General features: G+C 48.3%; 1 protein-coding gene across 1 annotated transcript in view; it reads left to right on the top strand.

The window, feature by feature from the left end:
- The window catches only part of LOC119400023 (Usher syndrome type-1G protein homolog), a 114779-nt gene that overhangs the window by 80823 nt on the left and 6335 nt on the right, over positions 1 to 27621 (top strand). Inside the window, exon 2 of the mRNA XM_049417943.1 lies at positions 11534 to 11705. Coding sequence (XP_049273900.1) covers positions 11534 to 11705 — 172 coding nt within the window. The remainder of the gene's footprint in view (positions 1 to 11533; positions 11706 to 27621) is intronic.

A 27621-nucleotide genomic window follows, 5' to 3' on the forward strand; every position in this document is an offset into this window, starting at 1 on the left:
CTCGCCCCATGGGGCGTCGCAGAAAAAGGCGGGGACCGTCGGTTCCGCCGCCAGGAGTCCGTCGAGGTGACAGCCTTTCTTTTCAACCGTGCAATGCGCCACGGTGCGGCGAGAGAAAACAAAAGCGGCATACGCCATGTGTAACGCGTGTGTAATGCGTAATTATATATACTGCCCACCTCTGACGTCATCCCCCTACTCTCGGTGACACGAGTTCAAGGTTCGACGTTCTAGAAAAGCGTATCCTAGGTGGCCTAAAGAAACTAAAGGAACAAAAAAAAGTGAAATAATGCGCGTTTGGAGGACGTCAAGTGATAAGCGTAGAACATTAAGTTTTACTGAGAGAATATAAACAAATCAAAGCGAATGGATGGGGGGCCAGTTTCCTATTTAGACACAGCTTAAAGAAGTTAACAGATAATGAAACATAATAATAGCAATAATCGTTGGGGTTTAACGTCCCAATACCACGATATGATTATGAGGGACGCCGTAGTGGAGGGCTCCGGAAATTTCAACCACCTAGAGTTCTTTAAGGTGTCTAAATCTAAGTACACGGGCCTCAAGCATTTTCGCCTCCATCAAAAACGCTGCCGGTAAATTGGCTGCTAAGATGTGCAGCACAAGTATATACCCCCCCCCCCCCCCTTACTGCACTTGCACATGTAGCGTGATATGCTTGTTCATTTACTTCGTTATACAGATCACTTCGTTGTAAAGAGGTTCCTTGCAGAGGAGGCAGTTGTCTGTACTTCATTTTGCAGGTAACTTCGTTGTAAAGGTCGCACACCGCAACTTTCACAATATACTGGTTATGTGAGCCCTTCGCGGCGCAGCTCAATTTGATGTAGGGGCGTTCGGTATATAGCTGCAGAAACATTCGAATGTTTATCGAAGTGATTGATTTCCTAGTATTCTTTGGTTATCAGTTGCTCTCGTCATTTAGGGCGAAGGCATACGTTCGTGCTGCGTACGCTTGCAGTTTACACGGTGCATTGCAATTGCGACGTCCAAGGCGGGTGAATTGGGGATCGCTCATGCTTTTTAAAGGCGAAAGGCTTAGCTGCCTCGTCAAACTCGAAATGTGACCGTCGGCTGCGTTGGCGTCAACACCAGTGATGCAAAAGATAATCATCATCACGAAATGGCGTCACCACGTGGCGTCATCATGACGTGACAGGTCGCCGAAATTTGTTGCGTCATCATGACATCTCCATGACGTCACATAACGTGACTCCACACGATGACGTCATTCCATGACGTCGTCGCTTGGTCAAAGGTGGGCCGATCCCGGAAGCACTGCAGTACCACGTGATGTGCAGAAAGCGTCCAATGCCTCCGATCCCGGAGGCAGTGCAAAACCTCGTTAGGTGCAGAAAGATGGTTTCGCCTTCGAGTCGTCTTAGGTGAATGCCCAAGGAACCGTGTGTCTTAATTTCCTTCATTCCTTAATTCATCATTCTGTTTTATTTATCTATTTCTTTGTGAAAGGCACCCGCACTGTTCTTCTTTCTGGTCTGCCTCATTCATTCATTCATCCATTCATTCATTCATTCATTCATTCATTCATTCATTCATTCATTCTTTCTTCTTTGTGTGGAGGACACCTTCGCTGTCTTCCTCCTGCCTTCTTACAAGCTGCTACTGCAGCAGAAGCTTCTATAATACAATCGTATCAATATAGAATCGACAATACAGTATCAATACAATCGACTGAAAATACAGAAGAAGGTGGCTTTCGCCTTCAAATCGTGTTAGGCAAATGCGTAACGGATCATGTGACTTTGTTTTCTGTTTCTTTTTTTCTCTCCTCACTGATGGAATCACAGGGTCGACAGCTCACGATAGATAGATGATTGCAGCTTCGCGGAATGAATCTCTCTTTTCCCACTCTCTTTCCTCGTGGAGGGGGGGGGGGGTGGGGGAGGGGCGCCACTCAGCGTCAAGGGTCAACATTGCAACGGAACCACGGCCTGCAACAACTGCATGCCTGTGCGGTTCGTGGCCTGTTCGACCTCGTCGGAGACATGTATGCGAGCGTGCGTGGATAATGCCATGGGAACCATTTGATGCAGATTAGCTCCCTCCCCACACCGAGAGGCTTGTTTTCCTTTCACCCGCGAGCACGAGCAGAACCCCCTCTCCCCCAGCCCTTCCTGCCCCTTCTTTTTTTCTTCTCATTTCGAACACTCTCGGTCTCGGTCGTGTCGCGTAGTTTTGGGGGTGGTCTACACGGCCGCAGCTGCTGGTAGCTTCTACTGCGCGCGGTGTACTGTCGATCGCGGTGTAAAGAAACGCTGAATAGCAGAAAGCGTGGCTTTTCGGCACGTCCAACTCTCGCGACATGCCTTGACTGTCGCTGTAGGCGAATCTGTGCTTTCAGTCGGCGTCACCGTAGCTCCAGAATCTTGGTGTGGCTGGTGCTATCGCGCCGCGAGTGTGTTCCGAGTGCCAGGCATGGTTGGAAGATGATACGACCTTGGATGATAAGTGCCTAATCATCTGCCAACCATGCATGGCATGTGGCAAGCGCTTGTGTGTGTTTCGTGCCTTTTCTTTGCTCTGGTCCCGTCTTGTGTGCTTGCGCTGCTACTTTTACTTCAGAGATATGTACCAACTAGGCCCAAATGAATTTTATTGAAGTTTTATTGAAGCGATAGCACCAGTCAGCACAAGATTCTAGCGCTACGGTGACACCGGCTGAAAGCACAAATTCGCCTATAGACAGTCAAGCCATGTTGGAGAACGCCTGGGCCAGCAGCAAGCGCAAGACCGGGTTAATTGGCTAAAAATGGGAGAGGCCTTTGCCCGGCAGTAGGCGGGGTCAGGCTGCTGCTGCTGATGATGATGCATTCATATTATCTCTTTAGTATCGGTGGTTTAACGCCCGCAGCTAAGTTCTGCCAGCACCAGTATCGTCTGTTCCGCGTATGTCGTGGCCTAGCAGACGACACCGTAGCAGACCGGAAGTGACGACAGCCAGAACGCAAGGTCACGTGAGACCCGTGTTCCCCTATCACGCCTATGAAACCCGACCTGATTTCCGCTCGTGCCTTGAAAGCGTTCAGTTTTACATGCAGCAGAATTCGCGCCGGGCGTCTGCTTCTTGCCGCGAAGAAGCAGACGATGCCTTTTCGTGACCGGAAGCTATTTAGGAAGGGCTGGACAAGGTCACGTGGGTCCCGAACTTTCGATACTGCCTGGGGCGGCAGATGCGTTCACGCTTGGTGCGTGTTTCCTACGTTTGTTTGAATGTTCATTCTCCGTTAAAAAAAAGGAACGGAAGCCTCGACATGATGTGATGCATGTTTAATTGTGAACGCTGAAAAAACATGATCACTATAGATTAACATGTGGGTGATCGTAAAGTGGTTTATTGAGGATTGCTCATTATTCACGAAATGTGAATTATTTCATTCAGTGGGCTCCGCTTTAACCTTGCAATAGCCAAGCACACTGCAGTTTCATATAGAGGGAAATTGTTACAAACCGCTTATGTTTATTTCCAGCAACGGAGAGTTACAATTTAACATATAAGGCAGTACAATTCTACATCAGTTACAACGTAATTAGAATAGTAATTATATAGTCACTCGCGTGCCTTATGCCTACAGGGCAAATATCCCTTCGGGACAGATGAAAAAAAAGGAAGCAGCGTACGTTTTGTGAAATACGCTTTTCCCGACAACCCAGACTGCAGCTGACGTTTCGGCTCCGTCATGCTCTCCACGGCGGCTAGGCGGCTTGAGCCAGATTGAGCCATATGTAGTAACTCTACCCTGACCTGGGATATGACGCCGCCTGGCGTCAATATCGTCTACGGTCTGAGCGATGCTAAAGTAATATGAGTCAATTGTCGCCTTGCTTGTCGTCCTCGCGAGTACCACGTGAGTAAGAAGGAGGGAAGATGCATCTGTAGTACATGTACGGCTAACAGAAAGAATGGGCGAACTTTAACGTTCCCACGGAGCGTGAGGGCCCCGGATCGGACAGCTCTGCCCCCTCGCGGCGAGTAGGGCAATCACTTCTTACAGTGCCACGCGGAGTCATTTATCGTGTCACCTTCGCCGATTGAGTTCTCCGTCCGAAGAACAAAGCGAGCTGTGAGCATCGGAGCTATAAGGACAGGGTCTGAGGACGTTTCGGCACCGTTGACCTGCTCTCCGCTCCCGCATGGTGGCGTTGTGTGTGTCCTTTGCGGTCCCTGCGAGCAATAATGCATACCGTATACATGGAGCGCGCACCGGTGTAGAGGAACTGGTTATTACAATTGTCCGTAGCTGTACGTACGTAGGGGCCACGTGCAGGTCAGGCGTTCCACATTTCGTGGCGCGAGAAGAGATGCGATGCGCACGCGCAGCAAAACAAGCAAACACGCTGCACTACTACTCGGCTGCTGCTGCTGCTCGGCGCGTTGTAATTACGCGGTCACGTGATACGGCCGTGGGATGTGCGTATGTACTACGCGTGCGCGAAGAACGGTGCAATTCCGAACGGCAGTCGCCATGAACCCCACGGACGGTCGTCACGGGCACGATGAGTTCGAAGGACGCAATTTTTGCTTTCTGCTCGCCTCGTTTGCAACGAAGGTTATATTGTCACGTGGTCGTGACAATATGACCTTCGGCAGAAGGCGGCAGCCGGACCGTTAAAGGCGAAACTCTTTATTGGGCGAAATTTTGCCCTCGAAATGGAAAGTCAAAGTACAAGCGACACACGCTGTACACTGATAGCGGCGATTACATCCGTCGGTAGTCTGATCGTCGGCTGAACGCGTCGTCCCTTATAAATAACTGATCGAATCTTTCACCGTTGTCGCTGGTGCTGGCGTAACCCCCCCCCCCACCCCCCCCCCCCCAAAAAAAAAATTGTATACATGCACAGGGTTCCTTATGAATTCGCCTAAAAAGACTCGAAGGCGAAAGCCATCTTCTTTTTCTTCTTAGGCGATGTATTTATCCTCCATCACCACTCTCCGAAAGCTTTCCGAACCTAGCGTGGTTTTGCATTGCCTCCGTGATCGGTCCACCTTTAGCCAAGCGACGGTGTCATGTGAAGTCATATCATTTGACGTCACGTTTTGTGAAGTCATGATGACGTCACAAATTTTGGCAATCTGTGACGTCATGATGTCGTATGGTGATGTCATCGCGTGATTGTGATTTTTTTTTTTGCGTCACTCGTGTTGACGCGTACACGCCGACGGTCAATTTTTGCATTTGACGAGGCATCGAAGGCTTTCGCTTTAATAAGCTGGACTAGTCGCCTCCTGCGCGTCATTCGTAACGAAACAATGGGCAACAATCTGGCGAAGCTTCCCAAACATTGCGGCGTGGCCTGCGCCGATTGGTGGTTACAGTTTTTGAGGGTGAAGCTCGATCGCATAATCAAAATAAAGAAATATTTTGATGTGATCACCGACGTCACTACAACTGCCGTGTCGGAGTACGTACCAACATGATGGGACGCGAAGCTTGTGGTGTCACGTTATTGTTATCAGTATACGTATACATCGCATACATGTTCTTCCTTTCTAGATGCACATAGGCCAAAAGACGTTCCAGCGATGTCGTTATCACATTAAAGCGGGTTAATCGCCACGTGATTATGCTGTCTTGACGTGATCATGGTCGCCGTGACCAGTACGTTAAAGAACCTGCGTCCGTGAGGCCACGCGCGAGCTATCAATAGAAAGTCCGCAACCACCTGACAACCAGTGTGCTTGCGGGTCGCTTCGAAGTAGCCTGACGTACGAAGTCGCGGGTTCGATTGCAGGCCTGCTGCAGCGGTAGCACGTGAGTTGTTACGTGCGATCGCTGCGTGAGTTGTTATAGAAATGCTGCTGTATCATTATCGACAATTTCTTTTGCCACATTCTTGACAAGGTCGCAGGTGTTGCGCGCCACGTCCTGCTGAAACATCCCATATGACATTGCACTAGTTCCATGTGGCACTAATTACGCTACCCCCCACCCCCCGCGCCCCTTCATCCGTCCTGGATACGCCAATGGTGCTGTTCTGTTTCTGTTAACCCGCGGCCTCTGAGTCACTCTGAAATGAACTTTAAAAAGATAATGAAATAGATAATAAAGTTAGAAAGTCACTGTTTCCTTTCAGCTAACGCTAAGGACATGTCGCTTTCCTTGCTCTTGATTAACGCTTAAATCACTTGATTCACTCTTAACTCGCGTTCACGAACGGTGGTTTACATTAAGTTCACTTTAATTTGTACTCCTAGTCATCTGGCATCATTACATATGTACCTAACCTAACGATAATTATGGTATCATTCGTATTGTAGCCGCCGCTCGATCTGCCGACTGATGAGCCATGGAAGGGTCTCGCTCCAATAAATAATAAATAAATAAATATAAAAAAAAGGGACAACGATGTTTGTACGTGGTTCCTGCTTCATTTCGAATAGCAATTCCTACACACGACGGCGTCTGTCTGTGTGTCTGGTCTCCTTCCAAGTCCCATCTCCGGCGCTGCGGTTGTCCGTCCGCGGCGCGCGTCCCCATCTCTGGCCAGGTCCGAACGGAACGGGGTCATCGTCGGCACGCGGCGTCCATTTCAGAAAAGTGGACGGCCGCTCGTTTGAGGAGGAGGAGACAGAGGAGTGGGCGGGAAGTTGGTTCGTTGACTGACCTCCCTTAGCACTGACCCCCCCACCCTCCCTCCTCCCCACAATCCGCTGTTGGCGATGAAAGAAGAGCCGCGATCCTCCTTCGCCTCAAGTCGCTTCTCGTCTCGTCGCTGTATACCGTCCTTCTATATCCAGAACTGTTGCACTGCTGCAGCAGCTGTATAAGCGATACTGACCACTGTCTCCAGATTGGCTTTGATTTGACGTATGGCAAAGGAAAATCGGGGCTGCTTGGTATTGATTTGCTATTGCTACATAAGAATAACGATGGGGGCGAGTTGGTTTACGTTCATGGTCATAGGCGTGCGCACAGGGGGGCAGGGGGGAGGGCGCCCCCCCTAATCACCTAAGAGGGGGGGGCGCAAAATCTGCCCCGTACATTGACCCTTCTAGCCACCTAAGAGGGGGGGGGGCGCAAAATCTCCCCATACATTGACTTAGTAGGGTGGGGGGGCGCTGCGGCGGATCTTTGCCCCCCCCCCCCCTAATGGGGAACTCTGCGCACGCCTATGTTCATGATGAGCATGCGCAGCGCGAAGCACAGAAGTGCTGAAGTACAAGCGAGGAAGGACTGAGGTAGTGAAAGGGTGAACTGGCGTTATTGGTGACAATATATATATATATATATATATATATATATATAATATATATATATATATATATATATATATATACACGCTCACTTGATATATAATCTATGGGTCAAACATGGCGTCACAAACACGTGTCACATGAATGCACAAGAAAGGCCGTGAAACGGTGTGCGTCAGAGACACGAGTCACTACGCACGAGTCACAGTCAAGGTGGCTGAGTCAGCAGGGCGGGTGAAAGAGGATAAGGGAAGTCGCACTTTTCAGCATGTGCACGCCCTAATCACAAACACGCACGCACGCACACACACAAACACGCACGCACGCACGCACGCACGCACGCACGCACACACACACACAACACACACACACACACACACACACACACCACACACACACAGACGCAGATGGACGACACGGTGCTGTGTTTGACCCGCCCCCCCTCCTTCCTCTGCGCTCGCTCTTCATCTCTGGTGTGCGTGTTTTGCTTTCGTGTTGTTGATCTGAAAAATAAGATAAACACAATGTCGGAAGCGCTCAAGGGGATCACACGGGCATGTCTCCTGTAAATGATGATGTGTATACTCGGTTAAAAGGGAGAGGAGGAAATTGGATCTCGCGTACAGCACACGGAGGCCACAGGGGGAGAGGGAACATCCCCTCGCACAGTCTCGTTCACATCTTTCACTTTGTATATGTGCACATACACATTCTTGCTTTCTCACGAAGCTCGCAACTTTCTTCGCTATACTTCTCACCGTTTGCTTCTCTCGCTCGCAAAATCAGCGCGCCAAGACGCCGCAATGATAGACCGACAAGATGAAGTCCGTGTTCGTTTCGCGCGTACCTGTTCTGTTTTTACAAACGCCCCCCCCCCCCCCACCTCCGCGAAAGAGGCGCCCTCTCGCGAGCAGCGACGGGAAGAAGCGCAGTGACGTTGGCGAACTCCGTTCTCTTTTCTCGTATACCGAGTCGTCGGCGTGATATTGAGGCGAAAGCCTTAGATCTAAGCCTCATCAAACGCGAAAATTGACCGTCGGCGTCGTCGACACGAGTGATGCGAAAAATCACCGTCACGTGATGACGTCATCATCACGTAACAACAGATCGCCCAAATTTGTGCCGTCCTCGTTACGTCGCTGTGACGTCATGATGTCGCCGCATAACGTGGCGTCACATGATGACTTCATACGGCATGGCATAGTCGCTTGGTCAAAGGTGGCCCGATTACAGAGGCATGTGCAAAACCAGGTGCAGGTGCAGAAAGCGTTCGCAGGGGGCGAGGGAGCACTGGCGTAGCCAGGAAGGGGTGGTGTGTGTGTGGGGGGGGGGGGGTCCAACTCCCCCCCCCCCCCCGCCTACCCCCGAAAAAAATTTCTGGCTACGCTACTGCGAAGGAGGATGAATACATCGACTGAGAAGAAAAAGTAGACGATAGCTTTCGCCTTCGAGTCGTCTTAGGTAAGTACATAAGGGACCCCGTGAGTTTTTCTCGCTCTGGACACCGAGGTACAGTCGTTAGCAATATCAAAGAGAACACCGATTGAGTTCATGTTTAAGCTAAGGTCTCATTCGTCAGAACGGGAAACTTGGGCTAGTTGGAGAGGATTCGCTGTGGCTAGAAGCGCGACGAACGAAGACAGAAGAACCACACGGGACGAGCGCAAAAAGAAGCCGCAACTTAGTCTAATTCGGGATATGCGGATGTAAATCTCACGTATCGATTTGAAAGATGTACCTTTCCACTTCAACCTTTATAGTTTTGAACACTCCAAAATAAACGAACATTCATATACACACGTGGACAGTTAAACACAAAACACAGAATAAGTGACGTAGACATTTTTGCCAACACATAAACACTTACAAACACATGAACACAAAGATGCGCACACAGACATAGAGACAAACACAGACAAGCAGAAAAACGCAAAGCTACAGACACAGAAACGTTATAGACAGACGCATAAACACAAACACAGAACACGTAAAAAACGCATACAAACACATACAAGCATATATACAAACAAGATCCTTGCACGACGCGAATGACGTGACTGTGCGCGGACAGCACGCGACCGGTGAAACAAAAGGATTGCACAAAGAAAAAAAGAAGGAAAAAACGATGCGAATACGAACGTGAGAATAAAAAAGCCGCGCAATAAACGATCCATTTCGCGTCGGGCGCCGTAATGGAAGGCCGCACGGAGCCGCAGTTTCGTACTAGAAGTGTGCGTCTGCGCGTGCGTGCACCGGAGTCGACGATCTACAGCTTGTTGCGTTTATGACGCGGTCGTCTCGTGCCGTCGACGATGAGTCGGCGTTTTACCGGAAGTCGCTCGACCGCCATCACCGCAGGTGAGAACCATTTTGCGGCGCGTCGTTGTGAACTCCGGCGCACGACAGGGATCAGCCGGCTGTGTGACGTGTACATTCGCGAGACAATGCAAGAAGGCGCGTTTTCCAGGCAGCGATCATGTAGAAGATTTTAACAGCGGAGCTAATTAACCGGGGCGTACATGTGTCCGCTGAATCCGAGAACTATCATCACCGTGAACCGGCACGCGCTTTCTTCGTCCTCTTCTTCACCTTCTGCTTCGCTCCTAGAACACCTACGCCGATGTGTCCGGCGTGGGATGCAATAACTCCGATGGGCGAGAGAACGAATAAAGAGAGAGAGAGAGAGGTAGAAACAGAGAAAGAAAGCGAAAAAATAGAGAAAAAGATGGAAAGACAGAGAAAGAAATAGACAGAGATAGAAAGAAAGGGAAGAAGGAGAATAAATATAGAAGGCGAAAGAACAAATATAGAAAGAGAGAGAGAGAGAGAAAGAGATAGAAAGAAACAAACAAAAAGAGAGCAAGCTTAGCCATGTATAGTATAGTATAGAAAAGGGTGGGAAAGGGAACTGAGTGTGAGGAGGATTGAAATGGGGAGGTGAGAGGGTATAGCACATTCTTGTGTAGTATAGCAAGTGGATAGGACTATACTATACTACAGGAAGGGGTATAAAAGGGAAGTGAGGGTAAGGAGGACGGAAAGGAGGAGATGGGAAGGTGAAGTATAGGACAGGCTTATAATAGCAAGTGGGTGGGAAAGGGAAGTGACTATGAGGAGGAGATAAATTAGGAGGTGGGAGGGTAATGTATAGCACATTATTGTATAGTATAGTATAGCAAAGAGGTGGGAAAGGGGAGTGAGGGAGAGGAGAGGAACGCCACCAGCTCCATCGCTTCCTTCAGTCTTCGCACCACTAGTACTTAGCTGCCCCAGTTTTTTTATTGACACGAACATCGAGTAGCGATGAAAATATGGGGTCTCACTCAGTCACGTGACTTCAAATACTGCGGGTCTCAATCACTCACGTCACTTGGAACCACTGGGGGTGTCAGTGGCTCACGTGACTTGAACTACTGGGGATCTTTCTCGGTCACGTGGCTTCAAAAACCGTCCTTACTTCCATACCACCAGCATTCGTTAGCATTGACTAAGGTTTGCTCATTTATTGCTAATGTTTAGTAACGCTGGCTGACATGTTGGCTAAACATGGCTGAATGAGTGGCTTTAGCGTTGGCTACTCGCTGTTACACCACCAGCTTTGTCTTCATCAAACGTCAATCGGTCCATATACCCGCCTTTGGTGGTCTTATGGTTATGGTTCTCGATTGCTGATCCGAAGTTCGTGGAATCGAATCCCGGCCTCGGCGGCCGCGTTTTCGATGGAGGCGAACACGCTAGTCCAGTGGGCTTAGATTCAGGTGCACGTTAAAGAACCCCAGGTGGTCAAAATTTTCCGAGCCCTCCGCTACGCCGTCCATCATAACCATAGCATGATTTTGGAACGTAAAACCCCAACAATTATTATTATTATTATTATTATTATTATTATTATTATTATTATTATTATTATTATTATTATTATTATTATTATTATTATTATTCAACCACTGGGGATCTCCCTGAACCACGGGAATTCAACTACAGGGTAACTCCCTCAGTCACGTGGCTTCAATCACAAGGTGGACTCACTAAGCCACGTGACTTCAACTACCATGTTTACTAGAAGAGACTACCATGTTTATTTGCATACCATCAGACCTGTCGTAGCACTGGTTTGTACTGACTAAGGTTGGCTAACTTATGGCTAATGTTGGCTTAAGACGGCTGAATGATTGGCTACAGTTTCGGCTATTCGGTCTTACAGCACCAGCCTCTATGCAGTGTCTTCCTGAAACGCCCACCCAGTTATCGTGTTGTCGGTACCAAACGCTGTCTTAATTTTCTCGTGCTTCGCAGGGGTGATCCCGACCGGTGCGACCACTATGGCAGCACGGCGCTGCACTGTGCGGCGGCCAACGGCCACATCAACTGCGTCTCCTTCCTGGTCTCGTTCGGCGTCAACCTGTGGGCGCTCGACAACGACTTCCACACGGCCACCGACGTCGCCTCCATCAACCAGAGGGAAGAGGTACACTCTTTTTTTTTGCGTAACCAGAACTATTAATCGAATCAGTCTAGTCAGTCAGTCAGTCGGTTGCTAGGTCGATTAGTCAATAAGTCCATACTGAAATATTGGCAGCGCAAACTAACGGGACACAGAAGGGGAACACAAACAAGCCCCTTATGTGTCCCGTTAGTTTGCGCTGCCAATATTTCAGTATGAACCTATACCAACTTGCCCGCCTTTCAACACTTCTGCAAGTCAATAAGTCAACTAATTAGTCAGTGAATCAAAAGGAAGGTATATAACAGCTGCATCTTACCGGTACTTACCTACGGAGCAGAAACCTGGAGACTTACAAAGAGGGTTCAACTTAAACTGAGGACGACGCAGCGAGCGATGGAAAGGAAAATGATAGGTGTAACCTTAAAGAGAGTAGAGTGGGTCAGGGAACAAACGGGGGTTAAGGACATCATAGTTGAAATCAAGAAGAAATGGATATGGGCCGGCCATGTAGCACGTCGGCAGGATAACCGGTGGTCATTAAGGGTAACCGACTGGATTCCAAGAGATGGCAAACGCGTGAGGGGGAGACAGAAAATTAGGTGGGTAGATGAGATTAAGAAGTTTGTAGGTATAAGGTGGCAGCAGAAAGCACAGGACCGGGTTGATTGGCGGAACATGGGAGAGGCATTTGCCCTGCAGTGGGCGTAGACATGTCTGATGATGATGATGATGATGATGATGAATCAAAACTGTGTTTGTATGTGGTGTGCGTGTCTAGACACATGCGATTTTGCAAAATTTCGGGAGCGGGGGGGGGGAGGGGGAGTGTTGAAACCTCTCCCCCCCCTCGCCCCGGCTACGCCAATGTAGTGAGACCCGCTACATTCTCTGAGGAAGGGTAATCCACCAGGCAGTATTGTTATACATAAACTTATTATTAAGGCCTCAGATGCCTCATCAAACGCGAAAATTGACCGCTGGCGTCAGCACGAGTGATGCAATAAATCGTCACGTGATGGCGTCATCACGACGTTACGGATCGCCGAAATTTGTGACGTCATGAACTATGACGTCTCATAAAGTGACGTCACATGTTCTCATCACGTATCGTCGTCTCAGGGGGCCGATCACGGAGGCAGTGCAAAACAACGTGTGGTGCAGAAAGCTCGCAATGCCTCCGATCCCGGAGGCCGCGCGAAATCACGTTAGTTGCGGAAAGCTGCACCTAACGCAGCTGAAAGGCGGGGAAGGATCAATACGTCGACTGGGAAGAAAACGAAGAAGAAGGTGGCTTTCGTCTTCGAGTCGGCTTAGGCGAATTGAATTTGATTTATTTCTCCTGTCTACAACAGAAAGGAAGCAGAAGCCAAAAGGCCACGTGGCCTGACAAAGGCTTCTGCTCCTACAATAATTTGGCACGCAGGCCGCAGTACGTAGCACATAAATCATGCAAGATATACCGTACATACGCATTCAACTGAATAGTCGCCAAAAGAAAAGAAAATGTCTACGGGAAAATGTAAAAATACGACAGAATACAAATCAAAGAACGTTTTGCCTTCAACTACAACGAAGACCTGGAATTGGGGCAAGGGAATTGACAATATATGCCGTAGTTCTAGTCGGAGAAATTCAGTATTGTGTGACATGAGATAAGTTTTGTACGATCGATTCGAACTTTCCATAACTTCGTCGTCAAAGTCGCGTAGTTGGTCTAGTAGTGAAGGTGCTTGGTAACTGAGTAGCTGTTTGCAGTTGAGTTACCGCGAAAGGGGCCCTGTGAGTTTGTATATTTAAAATGACGGAGAACGACTTAGCACTACGTACCCTATCTACCATAAGAGATCGGAAGGCCAGCCACAAAGGAAAGTTTATTGAACCGGTACACGCAAGTGCTAGAGACGCTTGTAAACTAATTACTTATAAATTGCGTCAGTATAACTTACAGAAACGCTATAGACGCAATCTTGTGCAGACTGCAGTAATACACTCTACGCTACGAAGCAACTATACAACGACAAACATGTTAACTAAAAGCATCGTACTTCTCAAGGAGATGGGAAAAAGAAAGGGAAAAGAGAAAAATAAGGTGGGGGAATGTGGTACGGGGAGCCGGGTAACTTGTTTGACTTCCTGAACTCAGTTTGGCGCTGCTGGAAATTCCAGTTTCTCCCCAAGTAATGCGAAAAACCGAGTGTGCCAGCGCCTTAAGAAGGCATCAACACCACTCACTTCCAGTTTATCGACCAGTTATCCGAAAACAATTTGATAAATGCGATGCAAGGCTGGGAACTCTGCCCGCTGCGGTTGTCGACGAGCTTCTGCCTGGCACCTCGACGTCTCCAGGTCACGTACATTGTCACCAAAGAGTATCGATTGGGCAAACATGCCGTTATTCCTCTGCGACAGCGATGTAGCTACAACTCCCTCCAAAGGTCCGCCATACAAGGCGCCATACACCCTTGGTAGCAACACATTCGAATAACGCGTGCTTAGTTGTCTCGGATTGCCCACAATTGGCGCATCTATCATTCGGTGTCACGTGGAATCTGGCGAGTCGTTGACGCGTCAGGTAACACGTTCCATCTTCTCAGCCAGTCAATTTCGCGAACCACTTCAGGGACTGCTTTTCTTCCATGTCTTCCATCGGCTTGGGTTCGTTTTTCTTTTAACACGAAAGTGTTTTATGCCGGGGTCCACCAAGACTTCAGTGACGTATTTCCGTCACGGAAATGACGTCGAAAAAATGTACGCGATCAGATGGCAAAGAAAAAAGTTCCGTCAACGGGCATCGAACCCACGACCGCTCGGTCCGCAACATCAGATGCCGGGCGCGCTATCCACTGCGCCACGGTCACAGACTCTGGACGCTTCACAAACGCGCCTTTTATATCTACCACTCTCCCGGCCGTCGGGGTGGTGTTGCCCTTTGGGAGCGGCAAAGTAAAGTAATTCATCATTACTGTGGCTTCCGCGATTAGTACCTGCAACGCGTTACACGTTCGTCCCATTCGGCGCGTTTTCAATAGAAGTGCAATTTTGTCAATGCCTTAGCACACCGCGAGGTGGCGACCTTAACGCAAGCGTCGTAAAAGCATCGGCCTCGCTCATAGCATCACGCTAATCAAACCAAAAAAAATCACAGCATATCCACGGGGTGAATGATGATGAGTGGGGCGAAGCTACGGAGGGAATCATCTGTAAACCGTGAAACTCTTCCGTGAAATGCGCCCAGTACATAATATAAAGAGTGTGAAACATCGTGTGTATATTAAACATCAAACTTTTATTGTACTGTTGGTTTACGTGGTCCCTTCATTATCACTTGTGATCGGTGAAATGCGAGGAAGAAGTCCGCTCCCGAGCGAAAGAGCGCCAAGAGCGACCGCATTCCCCGCTCGCCCTGTGCGAATTAAAGGCAAGGCTAGAGGGAAGACAGGACGCGCGTTCCACGACGCGAGGTCGGTAGCATGCCCAACGAAAGCCAACGGAACGCGATCGTGCAAGTGCTCCGGCTTCGCATCGCCTCATGGTTCCATTTAGCGTCCCAAAACCAAACATATTGCTCAAGGTGTGCCTTGCGTTTTTCGTAGAAATAATTTCTTTATCATGTACATTAAGACGAAAAGTTGAAAGCTCACTAGAGTGTATCGCCCGCAAAGTATGTCTTTTAGTGTGATTTAACTCTCGTACGGCAGGGTCCTCGCGCCGTTGCCGGTCCACCTCGCCCGTTGACGATCGGGCGAGGTGGCTAAATACAGCTACTACTACTACACTTTAAGAAAACATCTGGCGTTCTTTCGTTCTGCTTTTACAAAACATCTGGCGTCTTTCGTTGGTTTATTTCATCAATCAACGGCGTTTTGAACAAAATTTTTATTGTTTAATCACGCACAGGAGAAATCTCACCAGGCACTACCTTGGAGGTAAACAATGGCTGCTAATGGCAATGAGAGACAGAAGAAGTCGGCCTTTAGCTAACACTTACACTTCTACTTCTACTAACGTTTCCTACTGGAACATGCCAATGGCTGCTAATGGGGAATGAGAGACAGAAGAATTCGGCTTTTAGTTAACGCGCACGCTGCGAATTTTTTATTGTTCAACAACGCACAGAAGAAATCTCCCACCGGCACCACCTTGGAGGTCAAAGCGTAAGACTTGTTACTCACTACTACGATCACGACGACTACGAGGGACGAACGGGTGCCGCCTTAAGGAGCTTCGCCCCTAAAAAATTACACCATCTCCCGCTAAAGGGGACCATGAGGCGATGCGAAGCCGGAGCACTTGCACGATCGCGTTCCGTTGGCGTTCGTTGGGCATGCTACCGACCTCGCGTCGTGGAACGCGAAGAGGGACGCTACGCGCGTCGTATCTTCCATCTAGCCTGGCCGTTAATTCTCGCAGGGCGAGCGGGGAACGCGGTCGACAGGCGGGCGAGAGGGGGGCAGCGTGGGAGAGGAGAGAGAAGCGGAGGGGACGCGCATGCGCTCGAGCTCATCGCGGCGTTGCGCAGGAGAGAATTTCGGCATGTCTAGCCCCCGTTTCAGAGGAAGAGTGGAAAGGGGGAGGGGAAGGGGAGAGGGAAAGTGGAGAGGGAAATGGGGAGGGAAAGTGGAGGGGAGAGGGTGAGTGGATAGGAGGTGTGTGGAGAGGGTATGCGCATGCGCAGTAAGGGTGGTCACGCCGCACACCACCACCACCGGATTGAGCTCCGCCTTAAGATACTTCGCATCTAAAATAGCTCTGCGACGCGCGCCTGCCTCACCTGGCTGTAACACGGCGTTCCCCGCCTACGCGCTCGCCCCGAGAAAAATTGCGGCCGGGCTCCGGGGCGGCACGACGCGCTTTGCGTTTCCCTTGCGGCCGTGATGTTCAATCACACTTTAACATGCCGCAGGATGGCGACCAAGTTCTGCGTCCAATATGCGACGCTCTTCTGGCTATCACAACTCGTTTTCACCGCTAACTACTGCAGCTAACACAAGGTTTTGTGTAATCATTTAACATGGACGTTGGTCGTCGGCATGGAGATGTACCACCAAGCAACAAAGTGGGTGCATCCACGTTAAACGGTGCTATACCTGCCAGACATCAATATACATTGTGCAAACTATCTTATATCAAAGTACAGTAAAGATTCAGTTACTTCTATAAGGGCACGTTTTACTTTCGTGTTATTCCGATTCCTATGTCGGAGGGATCAACCATGTTTTTTTATATTCGTCTTCTAGTGTCTCTTCCATCAGCAAGTAGCTTAAATCTATTGGCGCTAGTTCTTCAAACCCTTTTCCCGTCAGTTTCTTTTCTACTGTGCGCCTAAAGTCGCGTACACTCTTGTAAAGCTCTAGCGGGCTCTCAGCTTGTGGTCCACTGCATCTCTCCGTTGTAAACGTAGTCATTATAGTACTTGTCCAGTACATTAGAGGGCTCTTTCCTGGGTATTCCGGATGAGCAAATGATGTGTTCTCACTGAACTCAACTGCTATTGGAGCCAAAATAACTCCTCAAACACCACGCCTATGCAGTCATCGCCAGCATGTCTCGTTTCTCTAGTTTTCGACCCTGCTGACCCCCTACTAGTCGTTTCAAAAACGTGAGCCGCAGTAAATCGACAAAGGCGGAGAGGAATCGTTTCGTTTCCTTTTCGCGCCTTTTAACCTGTCATTTTAGTATTCGATATTGCAACGCTGTCAAAAAGGTTGCCGGCCTCCGACTTCCGGCTATAGAGTCGTCTCTCCTGTTACGCTTCAAGTTCTGCTCACGGAAACGGAGCATTTTTAAGGAAAGAAGGAATGAAAAAAAAAAAAAAATCCACGCATCTCCACGAAGTGAATCACGACGAGGGGGCGAAGCTCTGGGTATCGTATCGATGAGTAACCGTACGTTAGCCGAGCGTTTCCCCATATAATGTAAACTGAGTGACAAAGAGTCGACGACAAAGCTAGGTCCTCAGGTCCATAATGTGTTCGTTGAAGTCGCCGACTAGTATAAAGGGTCTGTCTGTGCTTGTAGGTATTTTATATTGTTCTGTGACAATTATGATTGATGTGCGCCTATTGTAAACCTTTTTTAGGGGCGAAGCTCCTTAAAGCGGCACCCGTTCGTCCCCGTCGTAGTGCGTAACCAGTGTTAACGCTAGTACCAGATCTTGACCTCCAAGGTGGTGCCGGTGGGAGATTTCTCCTGTGCGTTGTTGAACAATAAAAAATTCGCAGCGTGCGCGTTAACTAAAAGCCGAATTCTTCTGTCTCTCATTCCCCATTAGCAGCCATTGGCATGTTCCAGTAGGAAACGTTAGTAGAAGTAGAAGTGTAAGTGTTAGCTAAAAGCCGACTTCTTCTGTCTCTCATTCCCATTAGCAGCCATTGTTTACCTCTAAGGTAGTGCCTGGTGAGATTTCTCCTGTGCGTGATTAAACAATAAAAATTTTGTTCAAAACGCCGTTGATTGACGAAATAAACTAACGAAAGACGCCAGATGTTTTCTAAAAGCAAAACGAAAAGACGCCAGATGTTTCTAAAGCAAAACGAAAAGAGGCCAGCTGCTTAACGAAAGACGCCAGATATTTCTTCTCTCCTACGTTTCTCCTGCACACATGAAGGCTCCCTAAAGACAATGCGCTGCGACAGTACGTGATATGTATCGCCCTCTCCTCTCCTCTCCTACGCTTCCCCCTCTTTCTCCTCTCCTACGGCCCCCCCTCCCCCCTGCGTGCGTGATTAAACAATGAAAATTCACAGCGTACATGTAAAATTAAAGTGAGCTGCAAGTCGTCATAACTCTCATCGAACCTTTAGTATAAACGCGACCGATCTCACGTCGGTGATGATGTACTGGGCAGAATTCACGGAAGATTCACGGTTTACCGATGAACCTCCGCAGCTTCGCCCACTCATCATCATTCACTCCGTGGGTATGCTGTGATTTTTATATTGTTCTGTGACAATTATGATTGATGTGCGCCTATTGTAAACCTTTTTTTTTATTCACATACACACATATATGTTTCGACTGTAGCAACGGTTTTCTATATACCGTGCCAGCGGAGAGTGAGAGTCGTCGGCAAAGCTAGGTCCCAAGGTCCATAATGTCTACGTTGAAGTCGCCGACTAGTATAAAGGGTTTGTTCTTGCCGGTGTTTTATATTGGTTCGTCACAATTATGACTGATATTAGTCTATTGTTAAACCTATTGTATAAAACCACGCATCTCCACGAAGTGAATCATGACGAGTGGCCGAGTGGGTGTGTAAGCACGGACGCCACCGCACGGACGAACGGACATATGCCTCGGGCTTAAGGTGCTTCGCCCCTAAAACTTTATTGGGCGAGCGAGTTTGGGTCCTCTATGGGCCCTGGGCTACTGCAGAATTTGCTGCGAGGGAACCAAGGAAGTTTAGAAATAAATTAAAGCAGCTTCGCGCTGGTGGTGTCAAGCCAGAAGGAAGCGTGGAGCTGGGCAACCTTCTTTGTTTATCTTCGGTTTTCTCTTTCTTTCCTCCTCTCTTTCTTTTTCTCCTTCTTTGTTTTCTTTCTCTCTTTATTTTGTCTTATTTCTTCCTCTCTCGTTATCTATTTCTTTCTCTTTGTTCTCTTTCTATTTTTCTTCGTATTCTTTCCCTTTCTTTCTCTCTCTTTCTATTTGTCGCTTGCGTCCTGTTGTTGTTTTTCTATTTAGATACGTGGTTTTGCCTGCGTTACGCCAAGCGACGACAGCATACGGCGGCCCGGGCCCCTCTGCACTTGATATCATCAAGGCGCTCGAAGAACAAGAGGAAGCAAGACTTCTTGGCGCGAGCGCGCGCTCAATATCCTACAGATGGCTATGCTATTCGTGGAATTGCATGCGTTACGCCAAGCTACGACAGCATACGATGACAGCATACGACAGGCCGGGCCCCTGAACTGCTTCGCGCTTAAAATTAATAATAATATCTGGGGTTTAACGTCCCAAAACCACGATATGATTATGACAGACGCCGTATAGACGATGGATGGATGGATGGATGCTATGAGCGTCCCCTTTAAAACGGGGCGGTGACATGTCTGCCACCAGGCTCGAAGAAAAAAAAAAAAAGCTTCCTTGTTTCATGTTGGCCTAATACCTTATCTACATTGATTAAATCTATGTTATTATACCAAAAAATATAAATTCACGGTCCATCTCTCTGCCTCTTAAGGCAGAATGACCTTATTTTTCCGCCATTATTTATTTTTGTTCTTTATCTCTACTTTTCTGCCACCAATACTCTAACCGTCTCTTACTTATTTCTATCGCGGACGTGTTCAGCTTTCCATTGTTGTCCCTAAAACCCAAGGCTTCATGTAGACTCGTGCCCACACGTATACCTGGGTGAATATCGCCACATTCAATCAGTACATGTTCCATCGTTTCCTTAGTTCCCCCGCAGCATGTACATTGTTCTTCTTCGTTACTAAATCTCGCTTTATAACTACGCGTTCTAAGGCAGCCCGACCTTGCTTCAAACAGTAAAGCGCTTCCCCTTGAATTATCATAAAACCTTTCCCTCCTTATTTCGTTTTTTCCTTTTCGGTAGTTACTCAGAGCCGGCTTCTTTTCCATCGCTGTCATCCAATAAGTCCTCTCCGCCTCTCTGACCTTCCGCTTAATGCTCCTTGTTGCCATATCGCCCGCACTGCCAGCCGTATATTTACTGGTGAGCCTCCTAGTTCTTTTTCTCCACTGCGTGTCCACGCTTTTTCTATACAAATACCTGAAAACCTTCTCTGCCCATCTACTCTCCTTCATTTTCCTCAGCCTCTCCTCGAATCTCATTTTGCTCTGCGCTTCCCTCACTTCAAAGCCTGTCCATCCCATATCACCCTTTACCGCCTCATTTGTCGTCTTCCCGTGAGCGCCCAACGCGAGGCGGCCCACCGTCCTTTGATTTACATCCATTCCTGATTGCACCTCTGACTTCATGCACACCACTGAGTTCCCAAATGTAAGCCCCGGAACCATCACACCCTTCCACAGCCCTCGAAGCACCTCGTACCTATTGTATCCCCATAAAGCTCTGTGCTTCATAATTGCAGCATTCCTCTTTCCCTTTGCTACCGATGCTTTCTCTTGTACCTCCATATATCTATCCCCCTCATTTACCCATACTCCGAGGTACTTGTACTCGCTTACCCTCGGTATTTTTTGGCCCTGTATTAATACCGTATGGTCTCCGTGATCATTGAATACCATCAATCCACATTTTGTTGCACTAAATCCTAGTCCTAGAGCCTCACACTCCCTTCCGCATATATCTGCCAGTCGCTGTATATCATCTTGACTGTCCGCAAATAAGACAATATCATCAGCATAAAATAGACCTGGAAGCTTCTGCTCAACCATCGCTCCGACCTGTTTGTGTGACAAATTAAATCCAATGTTGCTACCTTCTAGCGCTTTTTCCATCCTCGCCATGTACAGCATGAATAACAGCGGGGACAAAGGGCATCCCTGTCTCAGCCCCTTGCTAATTTCAACGCTGTCCTTGCTACTTATTCCTTCCCATTCTATACAAACTGTATTTCCTCGGTATATTTCCCTCAAAAGCTGTACACAGTCGTCACCTATGCCCACTTCCTTCAATATATCCCACAAAATTTCCTGATTAACGTTGTCATACGCCCCGGTGATATCTAGATAAGCTACGTATAAGGGCCTGTTTTCTATTTTAGATATTTCTATACACTGGGTAAGAACAAACAGATTATCGTCTAACCGCCTGTCGATTCGAAATCCATTCTGAAGTTCTCCCAAATTATCATTTTGTTCTACCCACGCTTCTATTTTTAATTTTACTGCCTGCATCGCCAACCTGTATAGCACCGATGTAATTGTTAGCGGTCTATACGAGCGAATGTTATCCTTTTCTCCCTTGCCTTTATAGATTAAGTTCATTCTACTTTTTCTCCAACTGTCTGGTATTTCCCTCTCCTGTAAGCACTTTTCTACGGCTTTCAGCAGTGCTTCTTTAGTGTTATGTCCGAGTTCGTTAATGACGCTGACGGGAACCCCATCTAAGCCCGGAGTAGTGCGCTTAGGAATTTTTCCTTCGGCCTTCTTCCAATTGAAATTCTCTAGTACTACATCTTCGTCGGTTGCACTCCTTTGCGTACTTTTACTCACCGGGGGAATCCCCTGGGGGACCTTTTTAAACGAATCGGCTGTTATCTTTCGGATGTAACCTAGCGCTTCATATCCTTCCAATTTATTTCCTCCTTCATCTACCATATGTTGTTGCATTGTGACAGACTTCCTACCCAGCGCTTTTAGGTGGCTCCAAAATATCCTAGGCGCGGCCTTCTTCTTTTCGCGAATCTCTGTCATCCAGCGTTCACTTTCACCTTTAATTTTTGCCTCGACTAATTTCTGCACAATGGATTTTTGCTCTAAATATATTTCCCATATTTGGTTGACTTCGTCCTGTGGCCGCTTCTCCTTTTTTGCCTGTCTGTGCTCCCGTGATGCCTGACGTCGCATCTCGATCGCTTCCCGGATTTCTTTGTTCCACCAACTTTTTGGCTTTTTCTTTCCTTTCCAACAAATAGTTTTCTTCTCTATTTCCATTTCTTTCGTGATTACATGTAGCAGCTCACTATACTTCCAGTCTTTGCCTGGTAGTTCGTCTACTTTTTCCTCGACTCTTGCGGCTATATTTGTTATTTGTTTGTCATTTAGATACGAGCTGCCAAACTTTGATTCTATGTTCTTATTTTCAGTTTTATATCCCATTTGTAATATTATGCGTTTATGATCACTACCCAAGCTGTTAATGCCTTCTTCGTCTATTCTCATCTCTCTAAGTTTGTCATATATTCCTTCTGTCATGAGACAGTAATCAATGCTCGATTGCCTGTTTCTGACTTCCCACGTGATCTGCCCCTCACACTTAGGCCCCACGTTAACTATCTCAAGACTATGTTGCTCGCAGAGATCTAGCAATAACTTGCCATTGGTGTCTGAATATCCGTCAAGGTCATGAATGTGAGCGTTCATGTCCCCTAGAAGGATTATCTCGGCATCATGACCAAATTCTTTAATATCGGTGCTTATGCATTTCACTATCTCCAGATTCTTTTCTCTGCAGTTATTGCCTGTCCACAAGTAAGCTACACCTAGCCACGTTTTCTTTCCACCTACTGTGCCCGAAACCCACATGTGCTCTGAACACGTTTGTTTCACTCTCTCCCATTTTGTTCTGCTATGAATTAGCATTCCAACCCCCCCACCTCTCCTTTCTGATGTGATCCTGTTACATCCTTCCCAAACATAATTTTCAATATGTGGTGGCTCTTCCAAGTCTCTAAGGTGTGTTTCTGTAACCGCATAAACACCTATCTGTTCCTTGTTTAACTGTCCCTCAATCTCTAACCATTTTGCCTTTTTTCTGCCACCCTGCATGTTAATGTAACTAATTGCAACACGCGCCTTCTCCCTTCTTTTACCTTTTCTCTGTTTTTTCGCTATACTACCTGTCAAAGAGTCCCCCTGTTTGTTTTCCTCATTACAAGCTACCATGGGCACCGAAGGGCCCGCGTGCCCCCCAAAAAAGCTACTGCGCGTCCTGCAAGACGCCAACCCACCTCATGGCCAAGCCTCCTATCGAAGTGTATTCCGTCTCTTCGAAAACCACCCCACCTGTGCACCTCTCTGTTTATTTCCACTACCTCGATGCCTTTCTCTCTACTCATCTGCCATATCTCTTTGTTTGCGTCGACAACCGCTCTTTGCAGGTTGCCGTCACGCACCGGTACCTCCGGTATTGTGCATACCACTATCTGCACCTGAGGGGAAATGGCGCGCATGTCATCGACCCCTTTCGCCAATGTGGTCGCTAGTTCGGCTGATTCGTTACTCAAGACGTCGTTTAGACCTCCCGCGATTATCACGAGGTTACGTCCATTAGACTTAGCTGCGAGTTTTGCGTTAGCTCGTCTCATCACTGATCCCAGCCTATGGCCCGGGAACTTTCCTATTAAAACTCGTTTGTCGCCTCTCACCCTTTCCTTGACTGCTTCTGCGCATGTAGCTAAGTTCGAGTCCCCGGCGATTATCACGTGATCCGACTTTTCTGGTGGACTCTCCCGCACCTGGCCACTGCACCTGTTACTAGCGCGTGCTACTGCTGTTGTTTTGTCCCCTCCCGTTCCCAAGACTACTTCGCGGAAGGTGGATCCTGTGTCCCTTGCACCTGTCTTTTCCAAACCTGTTTCCCCCATGACCTTATGCAAAATTGCTGCCATCTGTCGGAGGTTTCACGAAGCTACCGATTTGGCGCCATGTTGGAGGCTTGTGTCCTGATCGCATTGCTGTCGCTGCTGTAACTTCGTGCTTGTATCTGCTTTGATAGTGGGCAATCGGGCATAAAAACGCCAGGCGAGTGTGTAACGGCATGCACACGTTACCGGCATTTCCTAGTTATTATGTGTAAAGAATTGCCTCACATCGAGAACAAGGTACAAGTTTGTCACCAAGTCACATGTAGGTCTGCCGTCGTTGAGAATGAAGCTTTGCTCTAGGTTATAAATTTTGTCTGTCTGTTTTCAGTGCAGAGAATAAAGCGTTGTTAGCTATCTGAATACCATGCGTGCAGTGTAGGATGGTTGGGAGGAGGCTTTAGCGCGCGACACGGCTAGGCACAGCGATGACGGTAAGAGAGTGCTGTTGACCCATTTCAAAGCGAAGATGTGCTCGTAAATAACACGATACGCCAAGAGTATTCGCGTTCACATAGTCACTTTCGGGGCCTTCTGGTGCATTACAATTTCAGCCCGTTTCCGCAAGGCAGTTTTGCGTCGCCGACTGAACGCTTGCGAAACCACCTAAGCGCGTAACCAGCGGTAACGCACACACGGTCGACTGTAACGCATTTGCCGGAACAGCATTTTTTTTTAAATTTCACACGAAAAGTGCCAAGCACAAGCATCTGTTAACATTTGATAGGGGTGGACACAGGATTTTTCCAAAAGGGGACAGCTTCTGGGGGAGCTTGATACGTTCTTTTCTTGGGTTACGTATAAATTTTTAAAAAAAGTAAGGGGGTCTTCAGGTCATCCGGGCCACCCCTCTGAATTTGGTAGCGATAGCACATGAAATGCTTGGAAAATACGCATAGTGAAACAATACGCGCGCAAACATCCCACCAAATGCTACCACGTTAAACTTCACAAACGAAAGCCAACTACAAACAACACGCTCCAGCACAATCGGTCCGTTGGCTGAGAATCGATGACGCACTCGACCGATCTCTCTAACATGCAATTGTTATCGCAATGTAATAAACAAAGTAATGTCAGCAGCAGCGAAGGCATGCGCGGTAGCCGCGATGCAGCTGTGAAGCTCATGCACAAAGCTGCGGTTTGTCTGTACCTGCAAGCACACGGTGCGAAAGCTGTCTCGTACCGGCATGACACGAAAAAGTGTCCTCTGATTAGTGTCGTTAAGAACGGCGAACGCACACATGGCCTTAGTCGTGAGCAGTAGCCGGAGCAACGGAACGATCTGCCGCTTCTTGTCGGCCGCGAGGAAATCTAATAACATAGAGGTTAGTTTCCGGTAAACCGTTTTTCAGCACCTCAATTTTCTCAATCCGAGCAACACGGCGCACGAAAATATGTTAGCATTGCCGTTCCTATCAACCACCACACGTCGATACGTACGCTCCGTGCGTGCACATGCGGAGCGCGCTTAGCCTTCAACATGGCGGAAATGCGCACGGCGGCCGCTAGATGGCAGCAGATTTTGCATAAGGTCTATAGTGGAGGGCTCCAGAAATTTCGACCATCTGGGGTTCTTTAACGTGCACGTAAATCTAAGTATCGCAAATCAGTTCTGCGGAATCCCGCAAGGTGGCGGAAGGGTTAAGAAAGGGAAAATAGACAACCACCCGTTTGTACCACGGAGCCACAAGGAAATCCATACGGATTTCTCAGAAATAAAGCCTCTTAGTTGCCGATGAGTTGTCGATGAATTCGACCTCGCGCTGCCAATTGCTAGCTTCCTGGTTAGCTCAATTGGTAGAGCGACCGCCCCGGAAAGGCGTTGGTCCCGGGTTCGATCCCCGGACCTGGGACGAATTTTTCGGCAACTAAGCGGCTTTATTTCTGAGAAATCCGTATGGATTTCCTTGTGGCTTCGGGGTACAAACGGATGGTTGTCTATTTTCCCTTTCTAAATCTAAGTACACGGGCCTCGAACATTTTCGCCTCCATCGAAAATGCAGCCGCCGCGGCCGGGATTCGATCCCGCGACCTTCGGGTCGCCTTCGGATCGTGGGTACGCGGTTTCGAATCTCGCCTCGCGAAGAAATTATTATCGCCAAGAATTTGTTTCTTTCTTTCTCTCTCTCTCTCTACTCGTTCTCTCGCCCATCATAGTTATTGAATCGCACGCCGGACAATTCGGCGCGCGTGTCCTGAGAGCGAAGCAGAAGAGGATGAAGATGAGAGTGCGTGCCGATTCACGATGATGATAATTTTCTATCTACGACACACGGCAAACCTCGACCATAACAGCTTAGCTGCAAAAAAAAAAAAAAAACTTTATTAGAGCATCAGTCAATGGACTTGAGGAGAAAGTCCACCTCCCCGTCGCCCCTAGCCGTCGGCCGAAATCCCTTGAGACGCGGGAGCCGCAAGGGCTTGACTGATGATGTCCTGCTGGACGTTGGAGTCTGGGCTGCGGAGCAGAGCCTCCCAGGATTCCTGAGCGTTCGAGCTATCGTACTGCGTCGGACATGACTCCACCATGCGGACCAAATTTGCTGCCTCATCACAAGATTTGCACTGTGGCCTGAATACTTCTGGATGCCACTTGCTACTGTAGAGTACTGGGTTTGGAAACGCTCCCGTCTGCAATATTGGCCACATAACCTCCTCTTCCTGACTGAACGATCTGTCCGCCCCGGGGTATACCTGCCCATTTAGTCTGTCTGTAGTTTGCTGTGATTGATTTCTTGGTATGCGTGCATATCCTGTCCTCTGTAAATTTGATGAGTTGGGAGGTTCCGGGGGTGGACCGGTAAGTGAGACCTCGGGCGACCGAACGAGCCTCCTCGCTTCCTCTAAAGGCTCGTTCACACCTGCGACTAGAACCGGTCGCACGACGAAGTTATAATCGCGAAGCGCTGGTCGCAAATGGTCGCGTTGGTCACAAAACGACTGCTTTGGCTCAGTCGCGCGACTGCAGTCGCAAACCTCGGAGCCAATCACATGCCCAGGAACAGGGAGTCAGCCTATTTTACGGGGTAAGGGCAAGGCGAGCCGTATGCGAGCAGACGTGAATTGTGTGTGCCGTCTGGTGTGAGTCGCACGCAGGTGTGAACATCGGTCGCCTTGAGTCACTTTTTGGTCGCCAGTCGCAAGCGGTCTTGTGACCGGTGCAAGTCGCAGGTGCGAATGAACTTTAAGCCTCTGGTAAGCTGGTGACCAGACGAGCAGAATCAGTTCTCAGAGTCCTCCTCTTCTGTTTAAAGGCCGGAGCACTAAAGTGAAACAATGAATCGTTTTAGATTCACAAATATTACTGTGGAAACTTTAGTGTCGTTAATTTCACCAATATATGGCTTTAATAACAGAGGAAAGGATCAAGGCCACAGTCTCATTTTAAAATTTCGCGTCTAAATCTCCCTGCCTGACGTCACGGATTTCAAAGTGTGCTTTTCGTATTTTGGCGACATCGGCTCCACGAAATTTCCCGAAACTTGTTATGTTAAGTCTATGGCCCCCTCAAAGGATAATATGCGTCATTTTTGCCGATTCGGAACTACATAGGCCCTGGTAGACCTCCTTAAAATTTATGACGTCACGGTTAGGTGCGGGAAGCGCGAGGCGGCGTCGCCACCCGCATTTTCTTTTCGAACGTTTTCTAGCTTACCAAGCGCCTTCTCGCAGCAAGCATTGGGATTTTGGTTTTG

The sequence above is a fragment of the Rhipicephalus sanguineus genome, chromosome 7, assembly GCF_013339695.2.
Source record: "Rhipicephalus sanguineus isolate Rsan-2018 chromosome 7, BIME_Rsan_1.4, whole genome shotgun sequence".
NCBI classification, from domain to species: Eukaryota; Metazoa; Arthropoda; class Arachnida; order Ixodida; family Ixodidae; genus Rhipicephalus; species Rhipicephalus sanguineus.